This window comes from Vigna angularis, chromosome 4, assembly GCF_016808095.1.
Source record: "Vigna angularis cultivar LongXiaoDou No.4 chromosome 4, ASM1680809v1, whole genome shotgun sequence".
NCBI classification, from domain to species: domain Eukaryota; kingdom Viridiplantae; phylum Streptophyta; class Magnoliopsida; order Fabales; family Fabaceae; genus Vigna; species Vigna angularis.
In genome coordinates, this window is record NC_068973.1 from 15,225,104 (window position 1) to 15,239,155 (window position 14,052).

General features: G+C 36.5%; 1 protein-coding gene and 1 non-coding gene across 2 annotated transcripts; both read right to left on the bottom strand.

Moving 5' to 3' along the window:
• Positions 1-1,032: 1,032 nt before the first annotated feature.
• On the bottom strand, positions 1,033-1,139 carry LOC128196407 (small nucleolar RNA R71). Its single transcript, XR_008248690.1, has one exon. It is a non-coding gene; the product is annotated as a small nucleolar RNA R71 (small nucleolar RNA).
• An 11,428-nt stretch (positions 1,140-12,567) lies between these two features.
• Positions 12,568-13,290, bottom strand: LOC108331109 (uncharacterized). The gene has a single exon (XM_017565736.2). The coding sequence runs from the start codon at positions 13,288-13,290 to the stop codon at positions 12,568-12,570; it is 723 nt and encodes a 240-aa protein (XP_017421225.2).
• Positions 13,291-14,052: the final 762 nt, after the last annotated feature.

Sequence of the window (14,052 nt, forward strand, 5' to 3'; positions counted from 1 at the left end):
GGATGTCGAAAAGGATTAAACCTTAATTTAAACTAAAATGCTGATGTGGGGAGTGGAGAATGATGTGATAGCTCTCTTAATGTCCCAAAATATAATTCCAAAGTTTGCCCTGAAAATGATAATGGAAATAAATAAGCTCAAACAATTCAAATTAATTAAAATGTGAGTTACTAATTAAATTAAGCCTAAATATCAAAATTGAGAAAATATTGGTCAAATTAATTACAATTCTCAAATTAAATCTAGTACAAGAAGCTAAGTGAATAGAAAAACATATTGACTCATTAATTATCCTTTGAAATTTAGGTGCCATTTTTTCATGATTTTAGGGTGTTACTCACAAATTTTCAGCTCATTTGGATAATATTTGAGTATACTTCCATTTTTAACCCTATGTATGCTTGTGTTGAATTTGCATGATATGTGTTGACATAGTGCATGACTAGAGGCAATTTGGGACCACCACCCTTTGATCCTAAAGTAGATAGGACTTTTCATATATTAGTTAGGCATTCTAGGAATTTATCTTTAGAGTATGTACCATTAGATAACACTAGTTTGAATAATTCTGAGAATTCTCCTTCTACGTCTACCAATTTCTACTTTTGCTACTCCTTCTGAGTTTGATTCTTCTAGTTTTTATACTGAGAATAATATGGCTCAACCTCCACCTCGTGACAGGACTCTTAGGGAGATGGTTGCACCTGATTTCCTTATGAGAGCTTGTGCATCCAATATCCTGATGAGGATGTTCCATATGTTCTCAAGACTGAACTAATATATTTGCTGCCCAAGTTCCATTGTCTTACAGGTGAATGCCCTCATAAACATCTAAAAGAGTCCCACATAGTTTGTTCCACAATGAAACCTCCAAATGTCCCTAAAGATCACATTTTTTTAAAGGCATTTCCACATTCATTCGAGGGAGTGGCAAAGGACTGGTTGTATTATCTTGCTCCCAAGTCCACCAAGAGTTGGGATGATCTTAAGAGAATGTTTTTGAAGAAATTCTTCCCTGCATCTAGGACCACGACCATCAGAAAAGATATTTCTGGGATCAGACAGCTTGGTGGAGAGAGCGTGTATGACTATTGGGAGAGATTCAAGAAGTTATGTGCAAGTTGTCCCCACCATCGACTTCTTAAACAACTCCTTCTTTAACAATTTTACGAGGGTCTGGGTAGTGAAGCCCTGGGTGATATGACCCCTGCTGAGGCTAGGGATTTGATTGAAAAGATGGCGTCTAACTCCTACACTAGTGCAAAAAAAGCGTATAACGTCACGCGTTCAACTTTCAACCATTGAATAGCCAACGTTAAAAATGACTGGTGGCATTTTTGTAAATAAATGCAATTATTAGACGTCTTTTAGAATTGTAATGCGACGTCAAATTTGTTATATTGGGTAAATTTTGCAAAAATGTTTGGCGTAAAACGTCGAATTTCCTACAATTAGACATCAAAAAGATATAAAACATCGAATGCCCCAACGTTAGACGTTAAAAGGTTAGCAAATTCAATAAAAATTTGAGCAGGAGATTGAAAATTCATTCCCTTTATCTTAGCGCGCAATACTCTCTTCTCTGCTCCAGCTTTCCTGGAACGAAGTTTGACAACCATCACATGTAATCTTTCTTTCATTTGTTACAAATGCAAGTTAATTAACTACTTTAGATATGATTTTCGTTTGTTTTGACCGATTATTTTCATGTTCTTGTCCTTCATAGGTGCATTCTGCTTTCTCTCTCACTGGTGGCAACACTTTATTCAGACGAACCCACATTTTGAAGGTTAGTTTTCGTTTTCGTTTTGAAGAACTTATTTGTTGAACTTGTTTGTTTTTTTTTGTTGAACTTGTTGTTGTTGTTTGGTTGAACCTAATTGTTTTTGTTGTTTGATTGAACCTGTTTGTTGTTTGTTATTGTTTTTTGTTGTTGATACTACACTACACGTTCACAGTTCATGCACTATAAAATAGAAAAACTGGAATTTGTTCTTTTTTTGCTTTTTAGGTCTCGTAGAGTTATGAAAAGTATCACAATTAATTAAAAAAACAAAAAAAAATTATTAACATCGAATATTGACAAAATTCGATGTTAATTTGCTTTACGTCGAATTGTTCTATGTTCGACGTCAATTTAACGTCTCCAGATATGACGTCGACCTCGAATTCGACTCAAAAGGCCGAAAAACACCGACGTTATACGGTGTTTTTGTACTAGTAGTTCAGTGCAAGAAATGATGTTATTGTTATTAGAGGAGTTCATGATGTGGTTGTTGATTCTTCTTCATCTGCATATAGAAAGTTGGAGAGTAAGCTTGATACTCTTGTGAATTTGATGACTCAACTTGCTGACAATCAGAAATATGCATATGTTACAGGTGTTTGTGTCATTTGCACGTCCAGTGATCATCATATAGATTCTTGTCCATCTTTGCAGCAACCTGTTAGCCCATATGCCCTTCTAGCCTATGCTGCAAATGTTTATAACAATAGGCCACAACAACAATAGAATTACGATATGTCTAGTAACAAATACAATATAGGATGGAGGAATCACCCTAATCTCATATGCTCTAATTCTCCACAATAACAACAACCACCACAAATTCAGAGTTTTGCGGGCCCAAGTAGGCCTTATGTACCTCCATCAATCTAGGAGTATCAGAGACAGCAACAACATTTTATACCTCAACTTTCCACTTCTGAGCCTTCATTAGAAGAGTTAGTGAGGCAGATGACCATCTAGAATATGCAGTTCCAACAAGAAACTAGAACTTTCATACAGAGCTTGACAAATTAGATAGGGCAGATGACTACTCAACTAAATCAGGCACAAACACAAAATTCAAACAAACTACCATCTGAGACTGTACAGAATCCTAAAAATGTTACTGCCATCACCCTAAGATTTGGGAAGCAAATTGATACAACCATAGTACCACCTTCATCTATACCTGCACCTAAGCCTGATAAAGAAGAGGATGAGCTTGCGACATCTAAGAGAAAACTTCCTGAGCAAGAGGTGTAGGCAGGTGAAAGCAGGAAATTTCAAGCAGATGGATCCTCTTCTTCCACTAGTACTTTTGACTTGTAGCAGCCTCTTGTCCCTTTTTCGTTCCCTCCCAAATTGATTTAGAGCAAAAAGATGGAAGAGGTGGATAAGGAGATTTTGGAAACCTTCAGGAAAATAGAGGTAAACATACATCTGCTTGATGCAATCAAACATATTCCTAAATATGCAAAATTATTGAAGGAGTTGTGCACTCATAAGAGAAAGATGAAGGGCAATGAGAGGATCAACATGGGCAAAAATGTATCTGCATTGATAGGTAAATTTGTTCCTCACATTCTTGAGAAATGTAAGGACCCATGTATATTCTACATATTTTGTATTATTGGAAACAACAAATTTGAAAATGTCATGCATGATTTGGGTGCTTCAATTAATGTCATGCCTCTGCCTATTTACAAATCTCTTTCTCTTGGACTTATTCAACCTACGGGTGTGGTGATATAGTTGGCTAATAAGAGTGTTGTCCACCCCATAGGTTTCACAGAGGATGTCTTAGTTCAGGTTGGTGAACTTATTTTCTGTGCTGATTTTTATGTTCTTGAAATGGAGGAGGGATTCTCCCAGGGATCTACCCCAATCATTTTAGGCAGACCATTTTTGAAAACAACCCGAACTAAGATTGATGTGTATAATGGTACCTTATCCATGGAATTTGGTGACGTTGTTGTAGATTTCAATATTCTTGTTACCATGAAACATTCAACTGAGGACCATTTTGTTTTTCGTCTTAATATACTTGATGATGTTGTTGATGAGTATGCTTCTAATTTTGACTCTTGGCATCATAAGAAACATTTTTTTTCTATCCCATCTGTATACTTCTCTTACATGCATTGAATATGAATCTGAATCTGTTATTGATATTGATTTTGAATCCGAACATGATTTATGTTCTGAGATTATTTCTGATGATAAGTTTAATGTATTGGGTGTTGTACCTCTGGATATTAATTCTTTAGAGTCAGAATGCACTAACCCTGTTGCAGGAAGTACACATAAATTTGACTTGCAGGTTATGGAGCTCATTCTTCTCCCTTCTCTGGTGCTTCTGATGTTCAGCCGACACCCACTCCTTTTGGTTTTGGAGTGGTTTGGAAAATCCAGTGCAGAACAAAACAAGTCTCTTGGGTTTACTTTAAAATTGAAATAAATGTTGGCAAGTAATTCCTGGTGAGACTCGTGGCTTTATTGAAGAGTGAGAGGTAAGTTTATTGAATGTGTATCTTCCTTTCCATGTTTCGTATAATGAATATTAACGTGAAAGTGTGTACCTTGCTTGGTATGCTTGTATTTATATAGTAATATTTGTAAGAAAAGATATGACTAGTTTCTCTTACCAATTACTTTTTCAATCTTTTCACAAACTTAGAATGATCTTTAATCTATCTTGAAATCCAAGCAATAAAGCGCATGCAATGAAAGTAAAAGAGATAAGAGAAAAAATACAAACACAAGGTTTATACTGGTTCGGCCTCAATGCCTACATCTAGTGTCCTTTTAGTCAACCTGATATTGAAAGTCAATTGCACTATAAAGATATGTGTCAACACCCAATTTCGTCCGGGTAAGTAAATAAATAAAAATAAAAAATAAGAGAATAATAATTAATGGTGGGTAAAAAGGATAAAATAATAACTATAATACCAGACACAATATTTTTGAAATGTTAGTTTAATATGGTAATAATTTGAATCAATATTATGCTAATAATTATAAACAATAATTAAAATAGTATATAAGAGGAAAATATGATTTTAAAAATGGACAAATTTTCTCACAATAACTATAATCAATGTCTTGAATATTATTTGATTTCTTTTTCTTGGAACCAAGACATTTTCTTTCCCTATTTTGTTCGTTGTCAATTAATTCACAATTAAGGGCAAAATTACCATAATATTACAATGTGTGCATATAAATACGCACACTGTCATGAAAAAGGGGACGAAAAAAAAGAGAAGGAGAAACATGCAGAAATAATAAAAAGAGAGAAAGAGAGTATAGAGAAAAATAAGTTCTCACCCATAAGGGTTCTGTCAACGACAATCATCAAAGAAGAAATACGAGAGTACTGAAAGCTAAAAAGGTATGTCACCTCTACACCATTCTTTTTCTTTTTTTATTGTACTCTGAAGTTTTTCCTAAAGGTATTATTTTTCTTACATACAAATAATATTTTTTTTAAATCATAAATTTTTTATAAGTATGTGTTGGCCTATGGCCGATTTCTTTCTTTTTCCCACCATTCTTAAATAAAAAAAATACAAGATCATTAAAACCAAACAAATGTCAATCTTGTTAAATTAAATCTTTGTCGGGTTCGCTTTTCAAAAATCTAAATCAATCCATAATGATTTTCAAACAAACTCACAAACCTTTTTCTACATAAAGAACTACGCGATCCCTGATTGTCCATCATAAATGGATATACGTAGGAGCAAGGTCAATCCTTGTCGGGTTCATAAAACAAAAAAATATTTTTTTTTGTTTCTTAATAGTTTCTTTATATTATTTTTTTTAATGAAAATTAAACAATTTTGAAAAATACCACGTCAACTTTATACATTTAATTAAAGGTACTGCCTTTGGGCAGACGCGATAGGGTGCTAACACCTTCCTTATGCATAACCGATTCCCGAACTTAAAATCTAGTTTTCGCAGACCATGTCTTATTTTTTGGTTTTCCATAGTTTGTCCATAATAAACTATGGTGGCGACTCCCAAAACCTTTTCTCAAACTCGTTTGTTTTTCGGCTCGCCATCCCGTCGCGATCTCGGTTGCAACAATATGAGTTTTTACAACAAGGCTTTACAAAGACCACTTCTCAAGTGTAACCACCTCTCTAACACCCTACAGCAAGAACAATCATTTTCTGCTGTCACCCTTTGAGACACCTCTCAAAGTCCAAAGAACACCACGCTCTTCTTCTTGGCCACTCACACAGGGAACAACACAATCCAAGATTGCTAAAATGAGATCTGATCAGTCAAGAGTACACCTTAGCAGTGTTGTAGTTGATCAGCACTGAAAACCCAAATATGTTCTTTAAGAAACCTTCAAGATAATAAACTCTTGTGTATCTTGATTCTTCGAGCGTCTCAGCACACCTATATCTCTTTTCTCAATTCACCAAATATCAGATATGAAAGTTTAGAACGATCAAAAGTCAATAAAGCAGTGCGCAATGTGTCAATTTATAGTTTTCTCATAAAAGATGCAATCTAATCGATTACTATATTAATGTAATTGGTTACATTAGTAACAGAGTTACACCTTAAAACCATTCAAACAAATTTAACAGATTAAGCACAGAATATCGATTGAATATATCATGTGAGTCAAAACATATAAAAATATGACCGTTGTGACAGTTAAGACTTATCAACAAATAGTTTTCAAAGTATAACAAACTTAATTGATTACATAAAATGTGTAATCGATTAAGTACAACACTTAGGCCTTTTGAAAACACTTTTACTTCAAAACTCATCACAACACATTTCAAAAAGATGTCTGCAAAGACACGAGTTTTAATTGATTTTACCCTTAATGTAATCGGTTAAAAGTTGTTGTTTTGCCACAGTTTGAAACATAAGTTATCTGATGAACCTAATTGATTATTTCATACAGAGTTGCTTTGTGTTTGTGGTTTTATCACACAAAATACATTCAGTATGCATACAGTAGATATAAACCCAATTATGATCATAGAAGTATGCAGACCAAACAACATATCATATGTATCAATCATAAAGAAAATTTACATACCAACATATGTGTCAATCACAAATACACTTTTTTTTTTGTTGTTATGAAAACATATATGTGTTGTTACAATCAATGTGTTGTCATAATCAAAAACCAAACACATCAGGGATTGGATTTAGAATTATATTACTCCCCCTCTCAACAATATTAAAATCAAATTGGTAATGGGACCTTGCCTATTAAATTAATATATTTTTAGTATAATGCAGGTATTGGTTTGTTCACGTAAATTATAGGTTTAATCATTTCAGAGGTCCATATTTGTGTAGATTCGTGTCAATTAGATCTCCGTATTTTGAAAAAGCTCAATTGGGTCCCTTTTTATGTAAAATTGAATCAATAAAGCCTCTACCGTTAAATTCTATGGACGACATTAAATGTGTTGCTTGGTGGCAAGGTGAAGTGGCATTTCATTACAACGTGGCACATAAAGAGGTCCACATAATGACCAGATGGACGTGGCCACTGAGGCCTTGCCACGTGTCAGCCCCTTCCCCACCCAAAATCAAGGTTTCAGATTGGAGGGAAGGGGGAAGGCTTCCTGCACTGTCATGAGCGAGAATTATGTGCCATGACCTCCTTTCAAGGAAGGATGAAGGATTTGGGATTTTGGCTTTAAGGAAGTTGACCCTATGATTTGATACATTGTTTCGTTTGATTCGCAAGTAATGGAGAACGAAAGAACTCGCGAGTTTCGTTTCTGGTGCGTCAATGGAGAAGACGAAGATATGTGGGTTGCTTTTGGGTTAATCTGCAAGCGATTCGCGCGATTGGAGTTGCGCGAGGTGGAAGAAGACGTTTGCAATCTGCAGCAACGACAACATTTAGGGTGTGGTCAGATCTTGGTTTTCTGCAGATCTGTTTTTGGTTTTCTGGTTATTGATGGTGAAGAAGACGATCTCATTGTTGTAAATGGTGCTATGACGACGACAAATTGGTTCTCGTGGTGCGGCCTGGTGCAAATAGTGGCAGAGGCAACTTGTTTAGGACTGGTGGTGAGGATGGTGGCGATGCTAGGATTTGGCGACGTCAATGGAGGATTTGCGGTGATGGTTGAAGATGACGGTGATTTGTGGTTTTGATGGTGGTGGCCATGGAGGCTCGCGGTTGACGGTGAGGTTGAGGTGGTGGAGATAGGGTTTGGTGGCGCTAGGATGGATGTTACGACAGCTTTGCTGCGCGAATTAGGGTTAGGCGGTGGCCTTGCGGTAACGCAGGACGATGATGGTTGCGGCACGGCGGCAAGGGTCAGAGAATTAGGATTTTTGTTGAGAGGATGATGATGTGGTAGTTGACGTGGCAAGAAGGATGATGTGTCAGAATTTATCTGGTTCATTATGGTGTGTTAGGATCTGGGACACTTGGCAAAATTTGGTTCAATTTGATTTATGTGCCACGTGATTATGAAATGCCACGTCACCATGCCACCAGGCAACACATTTAACGCCGTCCACAAAATTTAACGACAAGGGCTTTATTAATTCAATTTTACATAAAAAGGGACCCAATTGAGCTCTTTCAAAATACGGGGACCTAATTGACACGAATCTACACAAATAGGGACCTTCGAAATGATTAAACCTAAATTATATATAGGTTGGGTGATTTGGTAAGTTGGTGGACCAAGTAGTGTCCATTTGAGGCTATTTATAAATAAAATTGTATTCTATTTTGATCTAAATAATAAAAGAAAATAGTAATGATGTTTAATCTAAGTGAGTGATTGATTAATGCATGTTATTGAGAATGTGTATTGAATTGTGATGTAAACATAAAACTATGTTATTTCCTTGTAATGTTGTCAGTTGGTTGAGTTTTTCGTATTGCGATGCGTTAAGGAGTTTGAGTCTCGCATGGAGACAGAGATTCGAGTGTCACCCTTCCTCTTGAGAGAGGAAACAAAAGGGTTGGATGTCTCGCTTAATGGCTCTAGTACACCAGTATGCGCAGTGTTGGTGGTTTTACTCATAAGACCTTGAGAAGTCGGAGAGATAGGTCTGAAGTCGCAATGGAGGACGACTCGAATCACTTTATTTTGCAAAAAGATTGGTACGACAAGGTGCAAGGAAACAACATTGGTTTATGAATGGTTTGGTTGTGATACTATTTTTGCGTTAAGATATAATGTTGTGACTTGTTATAGTCCATGTTTAACAATGTTACACTATGTTATATGATACAAGGTTTTTCTGGTTGCTCACCCTTGCTTATTGTGGTTGTGGTTTTCACCTGCAATTATCGTACTTGTACGAGAGTAGATGGTGTTGCATATGAGGCTTGAGTGTTGTAGATTGACGACAGAAGGGATTATAATTACTTCTGGGATTTTATTTATTTTGATGTTTTGATTTTCTTTTCAGACTTAGTGTTTTTGTAAAGAACATGATTTGAGTTTTTCATTCGTTGTAAGGACATCGTTTGAGTTTGTGTTTTTTCTTTTGCAATGATATATTAATAAAGAATTTTGAGTATACGAAGATAATGTTTGAATATAAATTGTGTTGCGAAACTGTTATTTTCTTTTACAGGTGGCATCCTACTAGGGGTGTTACATATGTCTCCTCGCCTATGAAGGGCAGTAGAAGAGACAAGCTTTTCGTATTGTACCTTTCATCTATGAGAAGTGGTAGAAAAGAAAGGATGTTTCGCCTGTACATTTCCAACTTAGGCTGAGTATAATGCTTGATGTGAGGTCGCATCGAAGTTTTTACTCATAAGTCTTTGAAGAGCAGGGGAAACAAGTCGGAAATTGTGGTGGAGGATGACTCGAACCACCTTGTTTTGGTAAACAAGGTGTGTATGGTAGGGTACGAGAGAAGGACATAGGTTAAGTGATGTTGATGGATGTGACTTGGACTTTCCTTTGGTTATTGTATGATAATATGTTGATGTTGAAATAAATGTTTGTCTTATATGTGATGACGTTTATGTTAACTCACCCTTGCTTCTTTGTGTTTGTTCGATGATCATATAACTTATTTTGTTATATAAGAGCAGATGATAATACAGATGTTGTTGGTGTCGAGCAGCGCAAGGAGAGGCGTGGGAGTCTTTAGGGAACTTTATAATTTAAGAGAATCATTGTAATGTTTTTGAATTATTTGGATTTAAAACTTATTTTAATGTGAATTACGCTTAGTTTAATTAAGTTGTGTGATAACTAAATAAAGTTTTTGATAAATATGTTTTCTACGTCGGCATCAGAGTCAAAGTTTTTGTAAATAATGGACTTATTTTATATTTCACATGTGACATCTGGAATGGAGTGCTACACTATACTGGTTATGAGTGCAACCAAAATAAAAAAAGTGCAACCAAAATAAAAAATATTTGTAATTTATTATAATTATGTTACCGCGTCACTTTCTATACTAGTTCTAGGTACAATCGGTATAGAAAAACTTTGTAATTTATTGCAATTTTGTCATCGCACCATTTTCTATACCGATTCTAGGTACAATTGGTTTAGAAAAGTTTTGTAATTTATTATAATTTTGCCACCGCGTCACTTTCTAGCACCACAATAAATATATATATATATAGTGGATTTTAACTATTATAAAATTATTATAAAAATCCTATTTTGTACTAGTGCTTGTATAAATAAAGAGTATCACGTCTTTGAACTTCTTGATATTGTTATGCTGAAATAAAAATGTTTTTTCTTTTCTGATTTTTCCATCTTCCTAATTTCAAGTGGCATTTTCATCAATTTCAACGCTATATACATATGATGAGCTTCTTTATTTATAAGTTGTAAACTCTATAATCTCTTGACTTCATTAAAAGAAGATTCTTGTAAGTATAGGTTATAAGCTCTATAACCTACAAACTATTATTTGTTATTATTGGTTGTAATCTCTAAAATAGTTTTCTCCCATAAAGATAGATGAAGAAAAACTGATATTAGCCTATAGTTGAAAAATTTATAGAATTGATATGAAATATATTAAGAAATATTTCTTGTAGTGTTAAATAAAAAGTTGGATAATATATTTATACGTTGGAGATTACTGAATGTAGATCTAGTTGCACAAATTTAATGGAGTGAGTGTCAAGATATAATGAATATAAATTTGAAGTAGCTTTAAACAATGTGGCTGTTGTACATGTCCACGATACTCATGATGATGATGATATCAAATACGAGGGGATCGTGCAGAGGCTACTTCTGGTGTAGGAGCAATCTGAGGAGAGACGAAGTTTACTTTGTGGCTACCCAAAATCCAACCATTCTTCCAGAATACCATCGGTTCACAACATGGCACACTCCTAGATGAACCACTTAGTCATGCTCAAAATTTTGGAAACCTTCAACTCTATATTGTACAAAAAAGATTCTCGAACTGTTAACTGCAGATTAAGTTCGAAATTCCACACTAATCCACATTTTTAGTTAACCGTGTCATGTTTCAGTCTAATACGAAAACATTTTAAAATGTACTTAATACTTTTGCCGTTTTCAAAGAACCAAATCATATTTTATCCCAAAAATATTATGAATAAGCATGTCCCACATCCCTCACTCTCTTCGATGTTGTTTCCACGATCCATGTTATGCATCTTACTTTTTTTCTTTTTCAAGTATTATGAAGTCCTCTCAGTACTATTGTCACAGTGTTTTGCGCATCGTCTGTACCAAGCATTTTCCTTTTCCAGTACACTACATCTGCCTAATATTTCAGGTATGGTTTCTAGTGTCACACACTTTTAGTATTATATTCTTTTGATATTTCTTCTCCAAAAGTTATGAGAAAATACCATATTGGGTTGCAATGCGAGCGTTCCATTGGGTGCGTGACGGCTAGTGTACGTAATTTGAAGATAAGGATAGGTCTTGGCAGCGAAAACGAAATTAGCAGTCCTGGAAGAGTTAGAAGAGGTTATTCTTAAGGGGAAAGAGAAAAAACGAAAGAAAGAAAGAAAGGTAATACAGATAAGGAAAAAGGTGGAAAAGTATGCATGGTAGTGAGATGCAGCGACGTGGTGCAATGAGGAACTTCCGAGGAGCTTATAATGGCATATTGGAATGTTAAGTAAATAAAGCCATATCTTTCTTTCAATCTTTTCACCACCATGACCATCACCCTTACCCCACCCAACCAAAAACACTAACCAACACTGTTACTTCTTCTCCACCCAATCCTACTCCACCATCTGTCCCACCCATCACATCCTCTTTTTCATACTATTTATTTACTCTACACTTTAATCAGATCTATCCTCACGCCAATCCAATCAAATCAAAATTTCTAACTTTTTTAAAAATAATTAACTTTCACATCAACTTCAACTCCTAATCAACTTTTTATTAGTTTCCTGCATCCCCTCTCGTATGATCAACACCGTAACCAAGCATCAAATCTGCAAAACATATGATCCCATATACAACAACCATCAAAAACCATACAAAGGTTCGCCAGTGGAATTTACAAAACTTGACCCAATGAACATAAGGTAATATATTCATATTTGGTTTACAGTTTGAAATTAACGTTCCGATCTCACAAAAAGCACGTCCATATTAATTTACACTTCACGATCAAAAGGCTAAGAGGATGATATATATATATATATATATATATATATAAATTCACAGTTATTGCAGTCCTAAGTAGGTGGAGGTGCCAGGGAGGAAACGGTATCGTTTCAAAGGGAGTTTGTTTTGTTTGTTTGGTGAAGAACCTGAAGAGCAGTTAGTAGTAGTATATTATATATCATATCACATAGCTAAGGTCAAGGTAAGAGCGGCTTTAACGTCCAACCTCCACGCAAAACCTCCACAATCCATACTCCAAACGTCACATGGCACAGTTCTCTCTTTCCCCGAAGCGTACTGCAGCCTAACCCAGCCCGTGAACCCTCGGTACGGATACGATACGCTCGCTTTCATCGCCAGCCATACTCCTCCCTCACCAACTGCCTCCCTGTACGCACCATTCGTCCACGTCACCCTCCCGTAACCGTCTGATATAAACCCCGGACACGTGTCCTCTTCTAGTTTAGCCTTCCTCTCCTCGTCTCCACTCCCCAACCCCGGCCCCTCCTCCTCCCGCCACATCTTCGTCACGCACTCCACCGTCACCACCGATCCCGCCGCCGGGAACCAGAACGGATCCACCGACGCACCTGCACCGCCGCGGTTCCCGAAGCTCAGCCACACCGGCGCGTCCTTGTGGCTTTCTCTGGTGGTTGTTTTCTTCAGAACCGGAGTCTCCGGCAGCAGCGGGAGCGTTGTAGGCGGAGGTGGTGGAGGAGGCGCGATTCTGCTCCGAGTGCAGCGCTTGGTGTTGGTGTTGGAGTTGGAGTTGGTGTTACCTTTTGCGCGCTTTCGCTTAGATGCGACGGATCTGGAGAAGACGTCGGCAGTGGTTTCGGAGGAAGAAGCGTCGGAAAGAGCAGCGGCGGGAAGGGGTTTGGGGGCTATAGGGCGAAAGCCTAACATTATTGTGTGGACCTTGGAGATGCGGTGTGCAGCAGGTGTTTGACACTTGGTCATGCAGCAGCCTCCCTTAGTTTCCATTTGTGTGTTTAGGGTTTTCTGTGTTTATGGTTTGGAGAGAAAGAGAGAGTGACCGTGAAAGAGTTTGGAGAAACACAGAGGGAAATGCAGGGAGTGGAGGTTGGGTTTATAGGAATAGTGGGGAGAGACGACACGAGTGACGATACACGTGCGAGCGAGACAGAGACGTGGCGGTGGGCACGTAGCAGTAAAGTGTTGGGTAAGTGTGGGGGAAGTGCATGGACCACGTGTGCCAATAGAGATTGCGAAAATGACTGTTGGATTTCCCTAATTAGAAACAAGAGATTATCGCCAAGTGGACGGTTTGATTACGACACCCTTCTCGCTTCAAATACCTACGTCACACTTCATTTATCAAAAATATATCCCTTTATTATATATTACTATTTCTCTTAATTTTAAAATTCATTTTTGGCATTCTTCCCACATCTCAAAAGTCAGATTCCAAATTTCTCCTACATCTCAAATTGTTGCGAGTGTGGAGCAAATTATTTCAGAGCCACAAATTTTAGAAGTTCTTCCTTCAACTTAAGTTCACTGTGGAAACAAAACTGTCGTCAACACAACGCTCTACCAATTATGTTTATGAACAGCCATCAACAGACGTTATATTTATGAAAAAAAGAAAGACTAAAATTACTCTATTTAAAGAAAAATAATATTAAAATAAATATTTTAAAAAAC